The sequence below is a fragment of the Pyxicephalus adspersus genome, chromosome 2 (assembly GCF_032062135.1).
Source record: "Pyxicephalus adspersus chromosome 2, UCB_Pads_2.0, whole genome shotgun sequence".
NCBI lineage: Eukaryota > Metazoa > Chordata > Amphibia > Anura > Pyxicephalidae > Pyxicephalus > Pyxicephalus adspersus.
Genome location: NC_092859.1, coordinates 19,419,883 through 19,440,998, shown reverse-complemented (window position 1 = coordinate 19,440,998; position 21,116 = coordinate 19,419,883). Strand labels below are relative to the sequence as shown.

The window sequence follows — 21,116 nt, the reverse complement described above, 5'->3', positions numbered from 1 at the left end:
GTTTGATGAGCTTTTAATTTTCCCAGAAGCCAAAGTAATTAATTCTGGTTTCTTTGAAAGGAGCCACAGCCGTCTATGTTGCATTGTAATGCTTTTAAATGCAGCACGATATATCGTCAAATCATGGAATTCGACCTGGAATCTAATTGGGCCTATGCTAAGCAACCCATATGTGAATGGCCTTGCTAATATTAACACAGGAATGGCAAGCATAATAAAATTAAAATGATATAGCCACTGGAATAACATGGCAGCCAGAGGTTTAGTATTTTCTAAAAGAAAGCAAACCTATCATATGAATAATGGACCAGTTGGCAGTGCTATTCAAATACCAGCCGCTAGATGGAGCAGGATTTTTAAATTTTGTGCGCATGCCCTAGTCGCTTTGTTCTTCTCTTGTTCCGATTGTACGTCTGAGCGCGTTCACAGCTCTTACGTCGTGACGTCGCGGGGGTAGTCGGGAATGCGCGAGGTCGATAGGCGGGCAGACAACGGAGAGGAGAGCGGTGAGTAGCTGCTGTAACGTGAGATGTGTGTCTGTCCCTTTTACGGTTGTCCTGGAGGCACTGGGAGAAGTGTGTGAGGCCCGCCGTGCCTTCAGTGCTGGAGTTAGGCCGGTGTGACGTAGATATAGACGGGCTCGCCGGTCTCCATATATGTGTGGCTGGCAGTGACGTCACGGAGTGGTCAGCTGATCAGCCGGACTGCACTGTGTGTTCTCCATGTGTCAGCCTGCAGCCAGCTGTCATCATCAATGTGCAACCAGGGAGAACGTGGGGAGCCAGGAAATCATTTTCAGTGCAGTGCAGAAAGTAGGAGCAAGCCGAATAGGACGAGGATGATTGCTTGCTTTAATTTCATTGCATGGAGTAAGCGTCTTGCATTAGAAGCTGCAGCAAATCAGAGCCTGCCTCCTATTCAGGCCAGAATTGTGTACTCCTTTCCTCCCCAGCTTTACCATCCATGGCTCTCCTATATTGGCTCTTCTCGACAGCTACAATCTTACAGCATTGCAAAGTGAAGGACAAAGACCTTACTCATCAGTAAATAGGCTATCAATTGAAAACCAGTTTTAAAGCAGAACTAAAACTGCGCAGCTCAGTGACGGGCGCCCTGGGGTTCCTCCAGAGGTTGCTAGGGGTTTCTTGAGCCAATTGTGATTCTCCAACCAGACTCTCCAAAAACTGAAAAACGCCGAAAACAATAAAAAAAAAAAAATCCACTTACCTTCAATCCCTTAGGGAAGTCCATCGGTCAGGAGGTGTCTTCCATGGGGTCCCGCGTCGTCCCAGTATCTGTCATCGAGCCGGCCCAGGTTGGAAAAAAACTTGCCAATCTCACTGTGCATGTGTGAGATCGGCAATTTTTTCCCCTTTTCACGAAAAGGCTCCTTCTGCGCATGCCCAATATGCTCGGGCATGTACCAAAGGAGGAGCACCCAAGAGCCTCCCGGGATGCATGACATAGGTATCCCAGGAGGCTTTGCGCTCCCAGTCTCGAATGCCTAGGTGATCGAGAAATGGGGGGTGGTGCTGCACCCTTTTTTTATTAAGGCACAAGATCGGGTGACGTAGGTTGAGAAAAAAACTTGCCGATCTCACAGCGCATGCTTGGGATTGGCAATATTTTCCCCTGTTGATGAAAGGGCTCCTTCTGCGCATGAGCAGCTAAGAGCCTCCTGGGACATGTGACGTAGGTATCACGGGAGCTTCTGTGCTCCCATTCATTCTTGATCACCTAGGCCAGAGATCGTCAAACTCCGGCCTTCAGGCCAGATACGGCCTAGCCAGTAGTCTGTTCCGGCCTAAGGCCCCCTATTTTTTTAATAGTTGACCTGGCCTAATCCTGGCCAGCGGGGGTCGGCAACCTGTGGCACTTGAGCCTCCTTGTTGTGACACTCTTCCCTATTTACTGCAGTCGGCGTTAACACTTCCGCCGTCGGGGTAAGGGGACACTCCCTCTACTCCATATGCATTGAGGAGGAAAGGGATTTCCCTTCAGGGGTGTTCCTGGTGGGGCGGAGCCATTAGCGCGGGACTTGAGAGAGAGTCTGTCACTGATAGGAGTCTCGTGTCCCAAGTATTCCCGGGTGCTTACACGTGTGACATGGGACTAGATGCAAAAGCAGGGAGCCAGGAAAAAAGAAGTAAAGTAAGTTTAAAAGTAAGTTATATCAACTAATGATGCAATGATGAAATTTATCAGATGCTTAAAATTTGATTAGTAACTAATCATATATTAATCATCTGATAAATTATTATTACTACATAATATTTATTTACCGCCATCATATTACGCAGGGCTGTACAAAGTCCATAGTCATGTCACTAGCGGTCCCTCAAAGGTGCTCACAATCTAATGTCCCAACCATAGACCTATGTCAATAATGTAGTTTACCTCCCTAGCAGTCTAATTCTGTCCAAATTTCCATGTAAAAAGTGTACAAAATTTTTGCATGGAAATTTAATTTTCATTGTAGGCTATAATTCTTAGGCATAACTCACTGATATTCTGGCTGGAACCTGGAATTGCAGAAATGGTTGCACATGATAGAAGGGCCACCTCCTCTGGCTCTCTTTCAGTAAAGCTTTTGTCTTCCTTATCTTGGTGGTATGATAATTGTGGTGTGATTATCACTTAGAGGTATGTTCAGCTATTATACTGTGTGTGGCCTTTGTCTGTATCTTAGACTATGTACACACATGCAATAATTATCCTTGGAATGAACGACCTACGATCAGTCGTCCAATAATCGTTAACAAAAAAGTGCACAACGACTGGCTAACAATGCTGATGAATGAGGAATGATGCTGGAAACGAACGACCTCCCCGGTAAATCGGATTGGGCGAGGATCGTTCGCTATCCATTATGTGTACGGTTGTTTAGTGATCGTGGATTGTTCTGCGGTTCACTTTCTCCGGTACATGTCACTTCCGGCATCGTTCAAGCAATCGGTATCTAGTGTGTGTACGTTATTGGTGGAATATATTTGAACAGTCGTATCGTAACAGCATTTACAGAATCGTGCACAATACACACACGTGTAATAATTGTCCTTAGAAAATGAACAATTAATGACGGTCAACGATTATTCACGATTATTTTGAACGATTGTATTGTGCACAATTCTGTACATGCCGTAACGATACGATTGTTCAAATATAATCCACCAATTAGGTACACACACTTGATACGATCGTTTGAACGATGCAGGAAGTGACATATACCGGAGAAAGTGTATCACAGAACAATCCACGATCACTGATTGACCGTACACACAATAGAAAGTGAACAATCTCGCCCAATCAGATCCGCTGGTGACGGTCATTCGGTTCCAGCGACATTCCTCGTTCATCTGCGTTGTTTGCCAGTTGTTGTGCACTTTTTTTGTTAACAGTTATCGGACGATCGGTTGTTAGTTGTTCGTTTCCAACCATAATTATTGCACGTGTGTACGTAGCCTTACAGGGAAGAAAGATTTATTTTAAGGATTGAGGTAAAGCAAAAATAAACAAAAAATGAAAATGTTACTAGGAGGAAAAGGTAGACATGCAATGTCTCTTTGCATGTTTACCTCCCAGTAACCTCAATCCTTCAAATAAATCCCTAACACCAGATATTATCCAGCGTAACTTTGTTCCAGACACCACCTCTATTTTCAGTACTTGGATATACATTCATGGGAAGTGTTTAGGATATGAAGCACGGACCTGGTTTATTTTTTCACCAGGGGCCTGGGATGGGAGAGAGGTGACTGGTTTTATATCAAGAGCAAATGATGACAAAATCTTTTGTTATTGAAAGTCTTCCAATATTTTGTTGACTATATTAATGAATGACATTTAAAAAGCAAAAAAAACTTTCTTGTAGTTTTTATTGACCGAGTTTCCATGAAGTAGTTTTAGGAAAAATCCATAATATAAAATGTATGCTTTCACAAAATTCGATTGTCCATCAGGCTGATCATTTGACCTCGATACTCCGTGACCTTGATGAAATATGTAGGAGTTCTGACTCGTGTCCTTGTTCTGGGCCACAGATTATTTTAGCCTGATAACAAGGCAACAAAGTATTTTCCACAAACATGTCAGCTGTGGAAATTTACATCTCCTTTACCAGCTGCAGAATGTTACAATGCAAAGATGGATCTGGACAATTCATTGCAATGAAGGTAGATCTTGCTTTACAATCAGCCGTCAAATCTTAGCTCTGGACATCTGGTGACCAAGCTTATCTCTAACAATGTGAGGGGAGGAGATGGAAAGAGAAACTGTAATGCTACGTACACACGTGCAATGGTTCTCGTTCGGTAATCGGCTTAGGGATGATATCAAACCAGAATCTTGCATGTGTACAGCACTCGTTGTCCCAACGTCTGATTGACTGTCCTGGTGTAGCCACGGTCGATGGACGACGAGCCATCGTAATGCAATTGAAGGGGAGAGAACACGGCATGTTGCCGTCCACCTTCCCTCTCCATAGAGCAGAACGGCCTGTATGTACAGCACTCGTTCATGCATGGTACAGTCGTTTGTCTTTGGAAAGGATCTTGAAAGAACCTTTCTAATTATTGCACGTGTGCATAACCACACATCGATAATACAATCCAGAAATTTTAGGTGGGTGGCAGCCCCTGTATTGTGACCAAACTCTTTAGTAACCACCCAAAAACAGCCGGGTGGGTGCTGAAAAGTGCCGGGTGGTGCGCCCAGCTATAAGGGCCTGGGGAGAACCCTGCAATCTGATTTTTTTCTATTGCTGTTGTGCACTGAATCCTGTAATCAAATCCCTATAGCAGTGTTTCTCAACCAGGATTCAGAGGTTGCATTAGGAGAAGTTTGTGCCTCTCGGGTTTGTTTAATAGACACCAATGATCTGTAAGGATGACATTTATCCCAATGGCCAGCAATGTGGAGGAATTCTTCCTACCGACCACCACACTAATTTACTGTGTGCTGTGGATATATTATTTATAGCAGGGGTACCCTGAAGACCTGAAAGTTATTTTAACGATTTCCCATGTTAATAAAGTCATGTAACTCTGTCCTATAGGTTATGGGTCATTTTACTATTATTAATTGTTTAGAGATAAGGATTAGGACTGGTTAAAGCAGAATGTGTAGCATTGCCAATTCTGCACATCCGTCACTGTGGTTAATAGATGGAAATATGGATTTTCCTATTTGATTGTAGCTTTTGTCTAGCCAGTCTAGTATTTTCAGACTAAGCAATGCACAGCACACTGTGACTGTATGAAATGTTGGACATCCTCATAGTTCAGCATTCACTGGCTGAAGGGATTCATTTTTCATGATTATAATGGGCCCTCTAATTGAATCAGTCTTTGCATGCTTATTTGAGCTCCGGGCATTATCTGCTCCGTTGCACAGCCAACGGAGCTAAGGCTATGTACACACGTGCAATAATTGTCGTTGGAAAAAATCTTTCACGATCCTTTCCAACGATGCACAATTGAGTGCTGTACATACAACTCCGTTCTGCTCAATGGAGAGGGGAGGGGGGAGAACTATAGAGCGGGACCCCGCTGCACTCTCTCCCCTTCACTTCTTTTTCGATCGTTTTTACATCTGTGGATCCGCCAGGATGGTCGATCGGACAATGGATGACGAGCCCTGTATACACGTCATATTCTCGTCCTGAGCCATTGCACGTGTGTACCCAGCCTAACTTTCAGAATTAGACTGCATATTTCTCTCAGAACAAGTTTACTTTTAAAGCCTTGTTAACTCCCATTGTTAAATAGTCACTTGTCACTCAACAGTACTTGTTAGTATTGCTGACACGGCTGATTTTTCCTTTGCTGTGTAGTTCATGTATCCAGTCACATTTGGAAGCAGTGACACACACAATAATAAATTGTCAACTTCAGGAGCGCTCCTATTTCTCTGGAATTTTAAAGCCAACCCATGGATGATGCAGAATACACCTTGCACATGAGCAGTGTCTCTTAAAGCGTTCCACTTTACAAATTTGCGATCAGACAGAGATTTATTGCAGAAAGGGACAGGCAAAGTCCCTTCTGCAAAAAGCATTCTTACCTTCCTGATCAAAACTGCTGAGCTGTGGATGCAGCAATGGTCACCAGAATACTCACCAATTTGGCTTCCCCTGCAGGTCCTGGAGAAATAATTTAATGCTATGATTGTAAGCTCTTCGGTCCTCTTCTCATCCTGTGTCACTCTGTATAAGTCTATCAATTGCAACCTCTATTTAATGTACAGCGCTGAGTAATATGTTGGTGCTATATAAATACTATTTATTATTAATATTAATAATAATAAGTATTAGTACAAAATGCATTAGATAGTATTTGTGGACTGGTTTACTAATAAAAACAATAAACTGTAAATGAAATTAATGTTTACAGGTCATATTTTGTGAAATTGTTTTCTTTTCCACCTCTTAGGAAATGACTGCTTATTGTACGTTGCCCTCTAAAAGCTGTAGTTGCTTTGCTTTTAGCGTTATCTTTGTTTATTGCAGTGTTGTGGCTAATGAATGTTCTTAAGATCTCTGTTTTGATTTTCCAAGTCTTTATTATTTGTATCACACTTGTGTTTAGACATAAACAAGTTTGTGGACCCAATGACACGGAACAGCGTGACTTTCCGCTGCTGTTACCGTGACATGCAGTAGTTTCGTGTTGTGTGCTCACACATGTTTTCCAGGACAGAGTTTTAGTGAACTCTTTTCCATTCACTTGTCCATGTCCTCCTCCTCTTTGTATTTCCTCCCCTTTTCTCCTTTTGACCCTGAGTCTTGGCTGCTGTCCCTTAACCGGCTGTCTGTGTTTGTCTCATTCAGGCTGGCACTTGCGTTCCTGCCCAGGAGGAGGAGGAAGCCAGCATATGCCCGGTGAGAGAAGACCCACGCCTCCAGATTCTGTCCAACAAGTCATGCTTGAACCAGGACAAGCTCATATGGTACCGGACTGGACAGTAGACTTTGAATGCCGGCACCACGGTTAAAAACTGGATTAGGAATGTTCAGTGGGTATTACAGATGAGAAGAAACTTTGTCAATGATCCCCAGAAAGGAAAGACTTGAACATCGGCATTACATACACGCACACCAAAAAGCCAAGAGGCCGAAGACATCTGCCATTGACACCTATGTATTGTTTGGAACAAATCACTGCCATCAGAAGACGTTGGAAAGTTGGCAACATTCTGCTGTAACCCCAACAAATTCTGAACCCCTTCTGTCTGTTACAGTGAAAGATTAGTCGATTGTGGATATTGCCTGTTATGGCCTTCAGTTAATTACTTTTTCTCTGAAGACGTTACAAAGACATTGAGACATTGATCGACGAGTTCTCCCTTTATTTAAAATTTTTCATTTGAACCCTGTTGGTTACATCCAGTTGTTTTTTCTCCCACATCATGAGCTCCCTGCTACCATTTGACAGCGTTCTATGTAATCTCCTGGGCCTGTCTGTGACGCTTTGGTTCACCCTTCTCCTCGTCTTCATCATCTTACCTGCCATCTTGGGGGTTTCGTTCGGCATCCGCCGGCTGTACATGAAAACTTTGCTCCGAGTTTTCACGGTAAGTGGCCTGGTGTTGATTGTTTATGGTAAATAGGAGGATGAGCAGCCTGTAGCTTCTCGGCTGTTTAGTTGTTTTTCCAGCATGGCCCTGCGGCTAACGTGAAGCTTCAGCTAAACAGAGAGCCTCCAGCTATCTGCTGCTGATCTCGGTAACCACGGCCAACGCTGCTAGAAAAACAATCCACTTAAATTATTTTCCATAGTCTTCTACACGATGGATGGGTTAACAGTATTTGTTTCTCTCTGGGGTGTCATCACTCAGCGCTTGTTCTTGTCAACCATGGCATTAGCAAGACACAATATAGCTTGCAGCAGACACAATATCCTTGGCTGCATTAGATGATTGCATATCTGAAATGGCTTTCACAATATTATATTCATTTAGTAAAAAGATGTAAATTGTATGTATTATTATGCTTTTGTTTCTCTATGAAAATAGTAATATAGAACCAAGCAGTAAAAGCTGTAGCGGGTCAAATAGTAGAGCATTCCATGACAAATTTAGTGTTCCCATTTTTTCCCATAGGATTCCAGCAACACCTGTAATGCTAACCGCTTTCTTCTGTCCCTTATTATTATTAAACAGGATTTATATAGCACCAACATATTACACAGTGCTGTACATTAAATAGGGGTTTTCAAATGATGGACACATACAGATACAGGAGGAGGAGAGGACCCTGCCCAGAGGAGCTGATACTTTTTTCAAACTTTCTAATGCCCATCTTTTTCATTTGTCCCATTTTTCTATCATCTTTGTATTATGCCCAACTGTCCAGTGCCCTTGTATTGTGACCCAACTTTTCAATAACCACCCAAAAACAAATGAGTGGTTACTGAAAAGTGCTGGGGAGAATACTGGTAACTAATTAGCTAGGGTCTTTCAGAGCTCTGGATAGCTGACTTCATACCAACATATCTATATACCAATATAACTTCATAATTAGAACATTAAACCCTATCGCTTGCTATTGGCTGTTGTTAAAGCTACTTGCAGTCATCATCACAGTTTGTTCCATCTTACATAATAGGCTGCCATAATTGCTGACCTCTTAGTTTCCTTCAGCCACGCCAAGCCTTAATATAACTATAGTCCCTGGCCTAGAACAAGCATGCAGATCAGGAAATATGACTTTCCCTGACTTAACTCATCTACATACCTGTGTGTGGGTCACTGATCGCGTTGAAGCAACTTGGTCAACCACAGCTAACTAGTATTTTCTGTAGCAGTGACATAAATCCTTATTTGCAGATGTGTGTATATATAAAAATATTTTTTTTATTTGATACTGGATATGTTGGGTTTCCTTGTACCCAAAACTTGCTGTGATTCCTTCTGTCACCTCAATGTGATAACATATCCTTTATGAGTGATTGTCTGATAAACCTCATAATGGTATAATGGTAAAGATCCTTGAAGCAGCTTTGCTCAGTAAATATCGTACTAGATTGTAAGCTCTTCGGGGCAGGGTTCTCTCCTCCAGTATCACTGTCTATATTAGTCTGTCATTTGCAATCCCTATTTAATGTACAGCGCTGGGTAATATGTTGGCGCTGTATAAATCCTGTTTATTATTAATAATAATAATAATAATAATAATAATAATAATAATAATAATACACCAAAACATTTCTACTTTATTTACTTCTTTGTTCCGGTGATCTCTCCCAACATTTTGTTGTAGGTCTTTTTATGGTGTCGAGTTTGGTATAATTGTCAAACTTTCTTTAGTCCCTATGGAATGAGAAACATTACTGAGACCTTTTCCAGGAATATGTGCTGCCTAACCAGCTGATCCGGCTCCATATTTTGTGTGTAGTTAAAGCATGACTTTGTCACTGGTCACACAGCTTTTTATGACATAAATAGGTTCTTCCGTGACGCCTTCTGCACAATGTCAGACACTTCATTCATTTCAGCTCCTCTTTCCCCTGTACTGGGGGTCACAGAGTTCTCTTACTCATCAGTGATCAGCTGGAAAAAGCTTGCTGGCCAACCTGAAGACATTCCATTCCCTCTGCCTGATGTCACTGAAGCATGCTGAATCATGCAAACACTGAGAACAGTAGAACCTGTTTCATAAAAAGGCTGCAGCTTGGATAATATTATGTAACAGACACTCGATACAAAAGCCATATTGTAGTGTGCAAAACTGTCTCTTCATTCCAGCTGCTCCTCACCACAAAAACAAAATAAATGCTCTTCTCTGCAAGTAAAGCAGTTTTATAGGGTAACTCTAACCAACGTTTTGGCTTTTAGATAAAAACCTCACAGGTATGTTAACATTTTTTATATTTTTTTTATTTGTAACTATCGGTATAGGGTGGGGATTTTCCTTACGCCCTGTTCTTGTGCCACAACACAAAACACAGGAAAAGCATTGTCAGCATTCTGTAACTCTGCTACTTTTTGTCTGTGTATCTGTTGGAGACTTTTTCCTGTCCTATAACCAAAGTCTCCCTAACAGGAGAACCAAGAGCCATAAGAAACAAATATTAAGTGGCCCTAAAATATTTGCATTTCTTCAGCTCCACAATAAAGCAAGATGTTTTTTAGGCTGCCACACTTAACATATCAGCAAGGGAGTGCTGTATTCTTCACAGAAACTTTTTTTAAGCTGGGTGGGAGAAAGCTGTAAGCAGGTGGAGGCCCCTGTATTACAACCCAACTTTTTAGTAAACACCCTAAAACAGCTGGGTGGTTGCTAAAAAGTACAGGGTGGTGCACCCAGCTTAAAAGGGGCTGGGGAGAACACTGCATTTACCTTGTAAGCACCTTGCAGCAATACCCAGTCCGAGATTCTCGGCGTGAAATGGTAATGCTGGAAATATATGGGGAATTAGGGGCCCATTCACACTAGTGTGCATTGCAGTACTGTGCGTTATCCATTCATTGTGGCGTGCTGCAATACTTCAGCCTATTTGTTTTGAATGGGCCCCAAGGCAGAAGATTTTACTTCTGCACTATTCCTTTTTTTTACACAGCAGCACAGCACAAAGTACATTGCCTTGCTGGTGTTTCCAGGGTTGTATTATGGTGCCAATGACAGTAATGGCACTACAAAGAAACTCTCTGTGATCTGTTGCTTTGCCATGAATAGCAATAAAACTTTTATTGTTGAGGAGATCTCTTCTTTATTCCAATTTGTAAGTGTTGCAACTTGGAATTAAAATGGATTTATTTGCCATTTAATGTCACTGATGAACACCATAAGGTCTATACATGGGGATTAAAAACTGAAGATTTACAAAAAACATTCTTTGCAAATATACAACTAAAAAGTCTTTCTTTTGTCTAAGTATTCATTTTGCATTGGAACCCATATGTAAACTCTCACATAATTAGTTGATTTCACTTGGGTGCAATTTAGGTGTCACATGATCTCTATTTAAATTTCTGACTAGAAGGCTGGAGAGGTTGTTTTTTTTATAATGAGAAGATAGCTAAACAAGAAGAATATTTCAGATCAACGCTCGATTGAATCAAGTATATATATAGTGCTGAAGGAGAACCAGCAGAAATCCGCAGTGAGTTATAAATACATAAATGTTTCTAACCTTACCCCCACCCCTTTGAACTAAATATCAAAATCTTTTTTGAATTTACCAAAATGGGAAACACAACAAACATGGAAAATGATTAGAGCTGAGACTTGGTATTTTCCCTTTGGTTTAAAATGATTAATTTAGTAGAAAGACAACACTGCTCATCACCCTGAAAACACCAGCTTGGTGGTATCACCATGGTTTTTATTGTCTGGGACTGGATAGCAGGCAGTCATATGGGAAATCCAATTTTATTGGAGAAAAGTGTGATAGATACCTATACAAACTCATTTGTTCAAGAATCAAGGAATACCAGGGAAGTTTATTTAGATAAAAAGTCCTCATTAGCGTTGCAAGAAAACTACAAGGCTCATCTCACAAAACAGAAAAGATTTGCAATCTGGTTTACTAAATTATAAATTACCTACAGTAATTCATTAATTTTTGGGAATTTTGTTTTTACAGGAGCAGTGTTCATTTCATGTTACAGTTTTCTGACAACCATTACCTGGGCATGGCATTACCTGCGAGTGACTGTGCTGGGAAAATGTCTGATTGTTCCGCCACTTTAGAACCTTAGTTTACTTGCTTAGTAAACTCAACTTGGTTTAGTTTCGTTTACCTTTAATTGTTTGTTGAAGGTATCAGCATGTATGTATCATTTGTAATAATATTAGGTGACTGGCACTGCCTTTCTCGAAATTTGTAACCCATCATTTGTTATTAGTGTAGAAAAATGACTGTATATTATTTATAATATACACTTTTGCAATTTTTCAGTGGGCAACCTTGCGAATTGAGAGAGGAGTGAAGGAAAACAGTCATACCCTGTACAAACCTTTAACCAATGGTAACTATATACTTCTATATATTTACTTCTTAAAATACCTATCTATGTTACAATTTCCAGGTTTAGTTAAAATTGTACAGAAATCTGTCTGCCTACTAATAAATTCATTAAACGTAAATAAAGTTTTGAAACAGCGATGATAAAAGGCTGGGACCTTTAGTTAATTACTTGTTGGTATTAGAATATGTTCCTTTTTTTTGTCCAGTCAGATGATTCAGGGCCGGGAATCTGCATACTTTTTTTTACTGGAAAAGATTGTGAAAGATCCTTTCCAACAACAATTAATTACACGTGTGTACATAGCCTTATTTTTCCATTGTCCACAATAATTTATTTGTCAGTCCCCAAAAGCTAGGAAGACCATGCATCTAGAATGTACAAACTTTATTATCTCTCTTTCTGATTCTAAAGGCACATGCTGTGTGGCTTCTGATAAATCCTAAATCTTTCTTAATTAATCCATTCCTTCTATTGTCCTGCTCATATCATCTCCTCCTTCCTTGCAACCATTGCATCTTCTCTCATCAAACATTCCCTCTCTCTGGTTTATCCTTCCTCCTTTTCCTTATTCCTACACGTCTCTTTTACTCTGGCTCCATCCGTTGGCCTTCATTCTCTGATAAATTTTCCAGGTTTCTCAAGACTGGTCTTTTTTTTTTTGCAGGAATTATTGCTAAAAAGAACACATCCCTTGAAAAAGGAATATATGAGATGCGAGGAAGTGGACGTTCGCACGATGGTCCAGATTTCGAGCTCTCGGATATATTTTACTTCTGTCGGCAGGGCATGGAGAGCATTATGGACGATGAGGTGACCAAACGCTTCTCAGCAGAGGAGCTGGAGACCTGGAACCTTCTGAGCAGAACCAACTACAACTTCCAACATATCAGCCTGCGGCTCACTGTGCTGTGGGGCCTAGGCATGTTGGTTCGCTACACTTTTCTACTGCCACTCAGGTGAATGTCTGATCATTGTGTCCTTTTTGATTTAGTTTACAATCTGCAAAATATTTCTGACTGTCTACAATATGTCTCTCTTTTTCTCTGTAGGATTGCTTTGGCTATCACAGGAGTCAGCCTTCTGGTGTTCGGAACTACCATAGTAGGATACCTACCCAATGGCTGGTTAGTGTCATCCCATGTTTTTAATAAACTGATCATTATGTGTGCTTAACTTTACATATCTGAAGGGACATAACTGGGTATCTGTATCTTATGACAAAAACATGGCTTGTTTTGCATTTTTGTTCACAAGTAGCTACACTTCCTCACCTCTAGAATATATCTGATAATAAAAAGACAAAGATATTTAAAATTTTTAGAATGTTTCACTGTAGCACCTCTAGCACACTACTTAATTTTACATACAGCACAATTTTGTGTTGGGTATCGAAAAAAAAAATATATTTAGCAGATTTCCATGGTAGAATCTCTACACTTCTTTCTCCACTTGCATGGAAAGAAGCAAAAATTTTTCCACAGGTGTATTTGTTTTGTGTGCTCAAAAAACACTATGCAATATTTTGGATACCTTTTTGTAGTTAATTTGTGATTTTTTTTTTTAACTTTTACTAAGGTTTAAGGAGTTCCTCAGTAAACATGTGCATCTGATGTGTTACCGAATCTGTGTGCGAGCCCTTACAGCCATCATAACTTATCATGGCAGGTGGGTTAATTTCATTTTTTCTGATCATTTTCTGTCTGATGGGCACTGTTTTAATAAGGTTTTTGACTTTTATAATTTTTTTATATGCTTTAAATATGCTGCTGTATGTTTTATATACAATATCACAAAAATACAATTTCATTCCAACAGTGAGAACCGGCCTAGGAATGGTGGCATCTGTGTGGCTAATCACACGTCTCCCATTGATGTTATCATCCTCGCCAGCGATGGATATTATGCCATGGTAAGTTTAAGGTGTATTTGTAACAAAAAAAAAAAAAAGATAAATTAGGTCATGGAGTAACTTGATCACTAGACTTTTAGCAGCACTATCTGTTTCACTATTGTGATCCACCATTAGGGTGCCATCCAGGTGATGTCATCCCTGACCATATCAAGCAATGCAATACTTGTTGCCTTATAGACTAGTCAGCAGTCCAGGCCATTACCTTTTGTGGGAGGCAGGAGGGTGTACTTTTACTTGGACTCTCCAAAATCAGAGTTGCAGAATGTGCATTAATGTACACCCATGTGGGACACATTGCAGGAAAACATACGATTGCTCATGTTATGTTATTGTCATGTTATTTTATTTCTCCAATGTTTACCTATTATACCTTTATTCTTCCATTAGTTGTAAACAACTATATTGGTTTGGTTTTACTAACTTTGTCATCTCAATATTTCTTTTGTATCATTATTTTCTCATAGGTGGGACAAGTACATGGAGGTCTAATGGGAATTATCCAGAGGGCCATGGTAAAGGCCTGTCCACATATCTGGTTTGAGCGTTCGGAAGTCAAAGATAGACATCTTGTTGCTAAAAGGTAATGTACAGCGAAACCAGTAATAATAGTAATAACCAAACTTTCTCCTGTGCTCTATTTGATGCTTTCAGTTAATGGTCACAGATGGTTTCTCAGTTTATTTGCCTGCATGTATATCTTTGATAATAGATCGGTGTTTCATCAAGAGTAGCAGAACTCTCCTTCATTTTGGTTAAATGGAACAATGATAGGCTCATTGTAGAAACTGTAATAATCTCTTACAGTTTGTTTATAAACAAGTTAGAGAAATCTGTGTCTGTTGAATGTTTGACACTATTAGTCACACAATTAATCTGTTAAATTGGTGATTCCTCTATTGAAAGAAATCCTTTACAAAGTAACCAGAATGTCTTTATATATCTAGAACCAAAGACAAACAGGGTATGTGCAATGAGTGCCAAGAGTAGGGTATGCATATAGATTTCTCTACATGACAGTCAGTCACTCTGCCTGTCAATAGTAGTCCTAATTAGAATAAATTTGCCTTTTTAATCCTTTTACTTTATGATGTATTGTCCCCCTTTCTTTCCTCAGACTAACTGATCATGTGAAAGATGAGAGTAAACTGCCTATCCTTATTTTCCCTGAAGGTAAGAGCTACGATTCGTCCTTCTATATCTTTAGATAAGTAGGAGAATGCATAAAGATTAGTCATAGATCTTTGACTTCTGTTTATACAATTGTCATGTGTGTGTTCTGGGGCTATCATGTTTCCTATATAGCTTTTATAGACTAGAATTGCACATACACAACATTTTTTAATCCACTTTAACCACTGGAAAAAAAATAACCCAATATCAGATTTTGGATGCAATTCTATCTTGAAATCTGCTCGAATGTGTTTGTTTTCATAGATACAAAAAACACTTTACTGCAGTTTTATGGGAAAAATAATTTTTTTTTATTTATTTTTTTTTTAAATTTAGGAAGACTGTAGTACAAGTTTAGCTATTGAAAGTTACTTAGGTTATAATTTGCATGCTTTGATTTAGGGCTGGTTGACACCTGCCTCAGGATTGAGTGGTCCCTTGAAGCACCTTGAAAGGCTCTTGAACACTCAGCATGACAGCACTGGTTCTTACCTGACCTTGCTTGATACACTTTACTAAAATTGTTTGTCACTCTGGATAAAACATATTCAGAAGTTGTTACCCATGTGCGCAGATTCTTTGACAAAAGGCTAATTATACTGAAGCTGATTCTGCTGTTTCTGTATTCACAACATGTATGAGAAGTTAATAACGGTTATTGTCTGGCAGGCACCTGCATCAACAACACATCCGTCATGATGTTCAAGAAGGGAAGCTTTGAAATAGGAGCCACGGTATATCCTGTGGCCATCAAGGTGAGTCAGCAAAATGCGAGTCTTGTAAGTGTGGTGAAGCAGGGTAAGAAATGGGACATCATTGACTTCTTTCTCCTTGGCAGTATGACCCACGCTTTGGAGATGCCTTCTGGAACAGCAGTAAATATGGGATGATTACCTACCTCTTGCGAATGATGACCAGCTGGGCCATAGTGTGCAGTGTTTGGTACCTTCCACCTATGACGCGACAGGTAAGTTTAGGTCCCTCTTAGCTTATTGCTGTATCTGTTGTTATATTACTGCTGTTATTAGGGTAGTGGATTACTTTGGATTTGAGTATTGAGCTTGTAGGGCAGACATCATATATTCTAGATTAAAGCGGAACTAAATCCAAAACAATAAAATCACACTTTAATCCCACAGATCAGTATGTCCATCGGGAGGTTTCTTCATTGGGTCCCGCATTGTCCTGGTATCTGTCTTCGGCCCGGCGCAGAGGGAGCGCCAGGTGCCAACATCTTCTTCCTGGTTCTTCTTCCTTCGTCACCCGATCTCGCAGGCTCAAGATTGAGTGACGTAGATTGGGAAAAAACTTGCTGATCTCACGTGTGCATGTGTGAGATTGGCAATTTTTTCCTTGATTGATAAAAGGGCTCCTTCTGCACATGCCCGAGATGCTCGGTCATGTGCAGAAGGAGCAGCCAAGAGCTTCCCGGGATGTGTGACATAGATATCCCGGGAGGCTCCGCGCTCCCATTCATTCTTAATCACCGAGGCGAACGAGAATTAAGGGGGTGGAGCAGTAGGTGTTGCACTTAAAAAACACTAACAAAATGTTTACCTTAAATAAAAGGGTTGTCTATCTTGTTATGTAAAGTGTAAATTCTCAGTTTAGCTACGCTTGCATATCACTTTTTCCAAGTTTGTTCATTTACTCTTAACTGTTAAAAGTACCCTTTGGTTTAAAAATAAAATATAGCTTTAATTTGCATACAATAAGCACAGCCATTTTGCCCACTGTGCCATTTTGTTTTTGAAAGTCACTTATCATTTACAAACATGCCTTGAAAATTGAATATGATTGGTGAATCAGGGAAAGTATTTTGTTTAATGGGGTTAAGTAATAAAAAATGCCCTTTTGTTAGTGCCCAATGCTAGTGTCAGTTAGATGAATAATAAACCCGTTGTGGCTGTCAGTGGAAGAAATAAGTTCTCCATTGATGGTGTCAGTGGAAGGAATAATGCCCTAGTCCCCAGTTTCAATATTAATTGAAGAAGAAATCATACCCTATCATGGGTATCACTGGGAGGAATAGTGCCCCATCCTTGATGGGAAAAGAAAAACAAGTTGGTAATAATGAAGCCCCGTCTTTGGTGTAAGTGAAAAGGAAAATGGTCCTACCATTTACCATTTATCAAAGGTGTAAGTTGTCATATCAGTGTTAGGAAGAGCTTTTGGCTACATACTTTATAGAGAGCTTAAGTGAATATTTTTATTAGCACAGATGCAGTTGTTCCCAGACAGAATTGGGGTCTCATTGGGCTCACTTTTTACTTGCAGTTGTTCTTTTGTAGTTGTAGACTTTATAATATAATTAGTTGTACATTTGTAACCTAGCTATTGCACCAGATTTCACATTTTGTTTGTCATGATGTACAATATTCATACCCATGGGCATATATGTCACTTGAGGCATAGTTGAAAAGTTTTAAAATTGTTATTTAGTCTAATATTATAAATCATAAAGCTTAGATGGAACAGAAGATTGCAAACTGTTACATACAAGCAGCGTTAAAAAGTTAGTGCCTGCTTCCAGTTATAACTGGTGATAGTTCATTTTCGGTCAATAGGGCAGCATTGCACAAATTCACTGTCTAATGCACCCATGTCCAGACATAAGGCTAGTCGGGTATACTTGTTTTTACTGGCTTAGGAAATTTGGAAAGATCTGTCTTCCAGACGTATTTTAAAACCTACATTAATAAAAACGGAGAAAAGAGCAGCAGCTGCCTTTTTTTTGCACAGTTTGCATATAAACTGTCATTATTGTAACTTGCTGGCTCATACAGTATTCCACGAAGGAATGTAATCTGTGACTAGATGTCCTTGCAAGCAGGCAGGTTTCTGTGTGCAGACTTGTCATTTCATCATATTGATTGCTGTAACTATAGTCTGATGACACAGTTTGTTTGTCTTAAGCCAGATTGCCACCTGAAACATTAACTTCTTAAAGAGAACCTGTCTTCAAAGCACATAGAAGGTGATACTCCGTTAACACATAGGTGAAGAGCAGGAAAAGTAATTTATTCCCAGTTTTCTAATTTTAGTGAGGTACCAACACGCCATAATGCAGGCAAAAACAGTATTTTTTTTTGTTTGCAAGAAATACATATTCAGTAAATATTTGAAACATATAATTATATTATAATTTTTAGTAAAGGTAATAGATATATGTATTTATTAAATGCCTGGCCAAAATAAAACTGAGAGTCGTTATTATGATCTGGGGGTTGCTTCAGTTGGTTAGGTTTTGGTTCAGCAACGTTATGTGCCCACAAAATAAGGCCGACTGTAACTAACAGAATATATGGAACCATTAGGTTTTCCATAGGTTTATTTTTATTTCCCTGATACCATGAGTATTTTCAGAGATGACAACGCCAGGATTCATCGGGCTCAAATTGGTAGAGTTCAGAGAGCACTGGACATCATTGTTGCACATGGTTTGGCCACCACAGAATCCAGGCCTTAACCCCACTGAGAATCTTTCGGATGAGCTGGAGAAGACGGCAGGCCAAATTTCCCATCATCCACCTTGGGCAAAAAAAAAAATGAGTGCTACTCTGAATGGAAATAAATGTTGTGACATTGCATACGTCTGTTGAATCTATACCACAACGAATATGTGCTGTAATTAAATCTAAAGACAGGCCATAGAAATGTAGGAGTGAGATTTTTTTTTTTGGTTGGGCAATGTAAATGTGTGCAAATAAGAAAAAGGATAAATTTGCCTGTCAGAGACAGGAGTAAACAAATGTGCACTTATTCAGTCCTGCACGCTCTGGTGGCCTTGGAACCTGATCAGTCTGCATATATCATTGCCAGCTCTTCCATCTCTCTGTCTGCTGCACCTTTTTTGTTTGATACAATAGGGAGAGGTAATGCGATTCTTTTTAAGAATTTAACAAAATGATTCAATTAAAATAAGAACAAGCGGCATCATTTTATCAGGTATTATAAGTTTATATAATGCCTATTACTAAAATTACACTTACATATGCTATTAGGCAAATGAGGCAGCAAGGAAAATTGAAATAAATTGTACTCCAACTATAAATTTATTCCACCACCCAGTAGTTATTCAGCTGTTTTTCGCTACTCTAAAATGTTCTAAAGTTACATTAGTCACTCAAAAGATTAATGGTATGCTTGAGATAAAACATATTTCCCTTATGCTATTAATGCAGGTGCACACCACTGGCAATCTTCAATACCAAAGCTATAGTTTTTTAATCCTCCAGATGTCCCTTAGCCCGGTGTTATGCCACTGTATTGGCCATTAAGGTTCAACTTTAGTTTAAATTCAGAAACTACTGCAGCTTGGGAGTCTGGCTTCTTCATTCATTGCTTCAGATGCAAGTCTTGGTTCCCAGACCTTGTCCGGTCACAACAACAAAAGAAATGGGTTCAAGATGAAAGTTTAGACACAAATGGTGATGCAGGGATAGAACATTGTGCAGCAAAATCTGAGAAAAGTGTCTTTTGAACCCCTTGATGATGTTAAGTTGGAAGAAAGGTATGGTGGTTGTCAGAGCTGTAAATACATTTAAGAGCCCCCCCCCCCAACACACAGAACAATTTGCTTTCATGACCTCATGCCACCACAATAATAAAGTTTAGATGTCAACATAGGGGATCATTGTTTTACGATGCAGTTTTCATTGATGACTTTACACATGTATAAATAAAGGTGGAACATTGCTTCTTTCCAATCACTTTTTATAGTATGGCCTGAAACGTTTTATACATACGTTCATGTGTTAACATGTTGTCTTATCTACAACTCACAGGAGGATGAAGACGCAGTTCAGTTTGCAAACCGAGTAAAGTCTGCCATTGCTCGGCAGGGAGGACTTGTTGATCTTCTTTGGTAAGCCTGAAATGTTTGTTTTTCTTTACCTCAGACACCTATTCACCTTTTGTAGTGCACTACTGATTATGTATGTCTCTGCAGGGATGGAGGACTAAAACGGGAAAAAGTCAAAGAAGCATTCAAGGAGGAGCAGCAGAAGCTGTACAGCCGCCTCATCTCTGGAAACCAGGAGAACAGGAGTCGCTCCTGAACCCCAGAATGGGGGAGCGAGCTCTGCCCTGAGCCAAGTCGCTGCTCCAAACCCACAGGAAGAAGATTCTGAGCCGCAGGAATAAAAGCCATGGAGCAGGAGATGAGGGAACACCAGAACATGGAGTCACTCTGGATTTCTTTATACTTGAGGAACTGATACTGCGAAAGCCTTGGTGTTCAGCATGTCCTTTTTAGGACAAGTGGCTGCCACCATCAGAACTGTACTACAGGCTCATAAGTTCAGAAATATTGACTGTTGTAGAGCCAAGCACCCACTTACTGAAATGTGTGATGATAATCTCGTATTTTCAAATCCACGTTGGGCCAGAATGTCTTTTGAATGTTACAAATCCACAGAACTTGTCCTATGGATTTTGAAAGGTCATACAGAGAAAGTATGTTACATCTAAACAGTGCACCGCTGCTGATTACAAGATATCTGCTATCAAGGTTAGCTCTACCAAAGACTAGACAGGACCGACACGTGATTTAAGCTGTTTAGTCTGTAGAGCTTCCCTCAGATCAAGTTACAGGCCCCAATCACCTGCAGGAATTCATACAAAGCCAGCAATGCTTGGACCTCTGATGTCCTTTTCCCCAGACAGACTTGTATACTTTAGGAATTTCCAGTTTCTCTTTTCCATTTGCTGCTTTTAAATGACCTCTGACTCTGCATACACAGGCAGACAGAGGTGGTGGTCTTCAATAAGCCAAATATGGGGGTTAATGATGGCACAATGTTTGAGACCCTCTCAGATCCCATATTAAAGTCAGACATGTGCCTCCCTTTTTATCTGTTACACTCTGTCCTGCATGGGCCTCTGGCCACATCTCATTTTGTTTTTATAAGTCAATAAAATAAAAATCTTGGCAAAAACAAACAAACTGTCCTGCCTTCCTTTGGTGAATGATCTGCATAACAATATGTTTGCTTTCATATGAAAGTTGATCATGGAGTGCTTGAACAATGTACTTGTAGCATTCTAGATGCTGAATAAACAGGCA

The 21,116-nt window shown here is 40.0% G+C and overlaps 1 protein-coding gene across 1 annotated transcript; it reads left to right on the top strand.

Moving 5' to 3' along the window:
- Window positions 1–410: 410 nt before the first annotated feature.
- GPAT4 (glycerol-3-phosphate acyltransferase 4) lies at window positions 411–20,996 on the top strand. Its single transcript, XM_072399809.1, has 13 exons — window positions 411–506; window positions 6,827–7,569; window positions 11,898–11,967; window positions 12,632–12,923; window positions 13,017–13,091; window positions 13,543–13,632; window positions 13,783–13,876; window positions 14,344–14,459; window positions 14,994–15,049; window positions 15,719–15,804; window positions 15,888–16,016; window positions 19,837–19,916; window positions 20,001–20,996. The coding sequence occupies exons 2-13, from the start codon at window positions 7,405–7,407 to the stop codon at window positions 20,107–20,109; spliced, it is 1,362 nt and encodes a 453-aa protein (XP_072255910.1). The 5' UTR covers window positions 411–506; window positions 6,827–7,404; the 3' UTR covers window positions 20,110–20,996.
- Window positions 20,997–21,116: the final 120 nt, after the last annotated feature.

Bases quoted from the DNA above. Each gene is read 5' to 3' on its own strand.
- GPAT4 (XM_072399809.1), top strand. From the start codon at position 7,405: ATGAGCTCCCTGCTACCATTTGACAGCGTTCTATGTAATCTCCTGGGC. The intron at 12,924-13,016 runs GTGAATGTCTGA...TTTTCTCTGTAG, and splicing joins ACTTTTCTACTGCCACTCAG to GATTGCTTTGGCTATCACAG. The intron at 13,633-13,782 runs GTGGGTTAATTT...TCATTCCAACAG, and splicing joins ATCATAACTTATCATGGCAG to TGAGAACCGGCCTAGGAATG.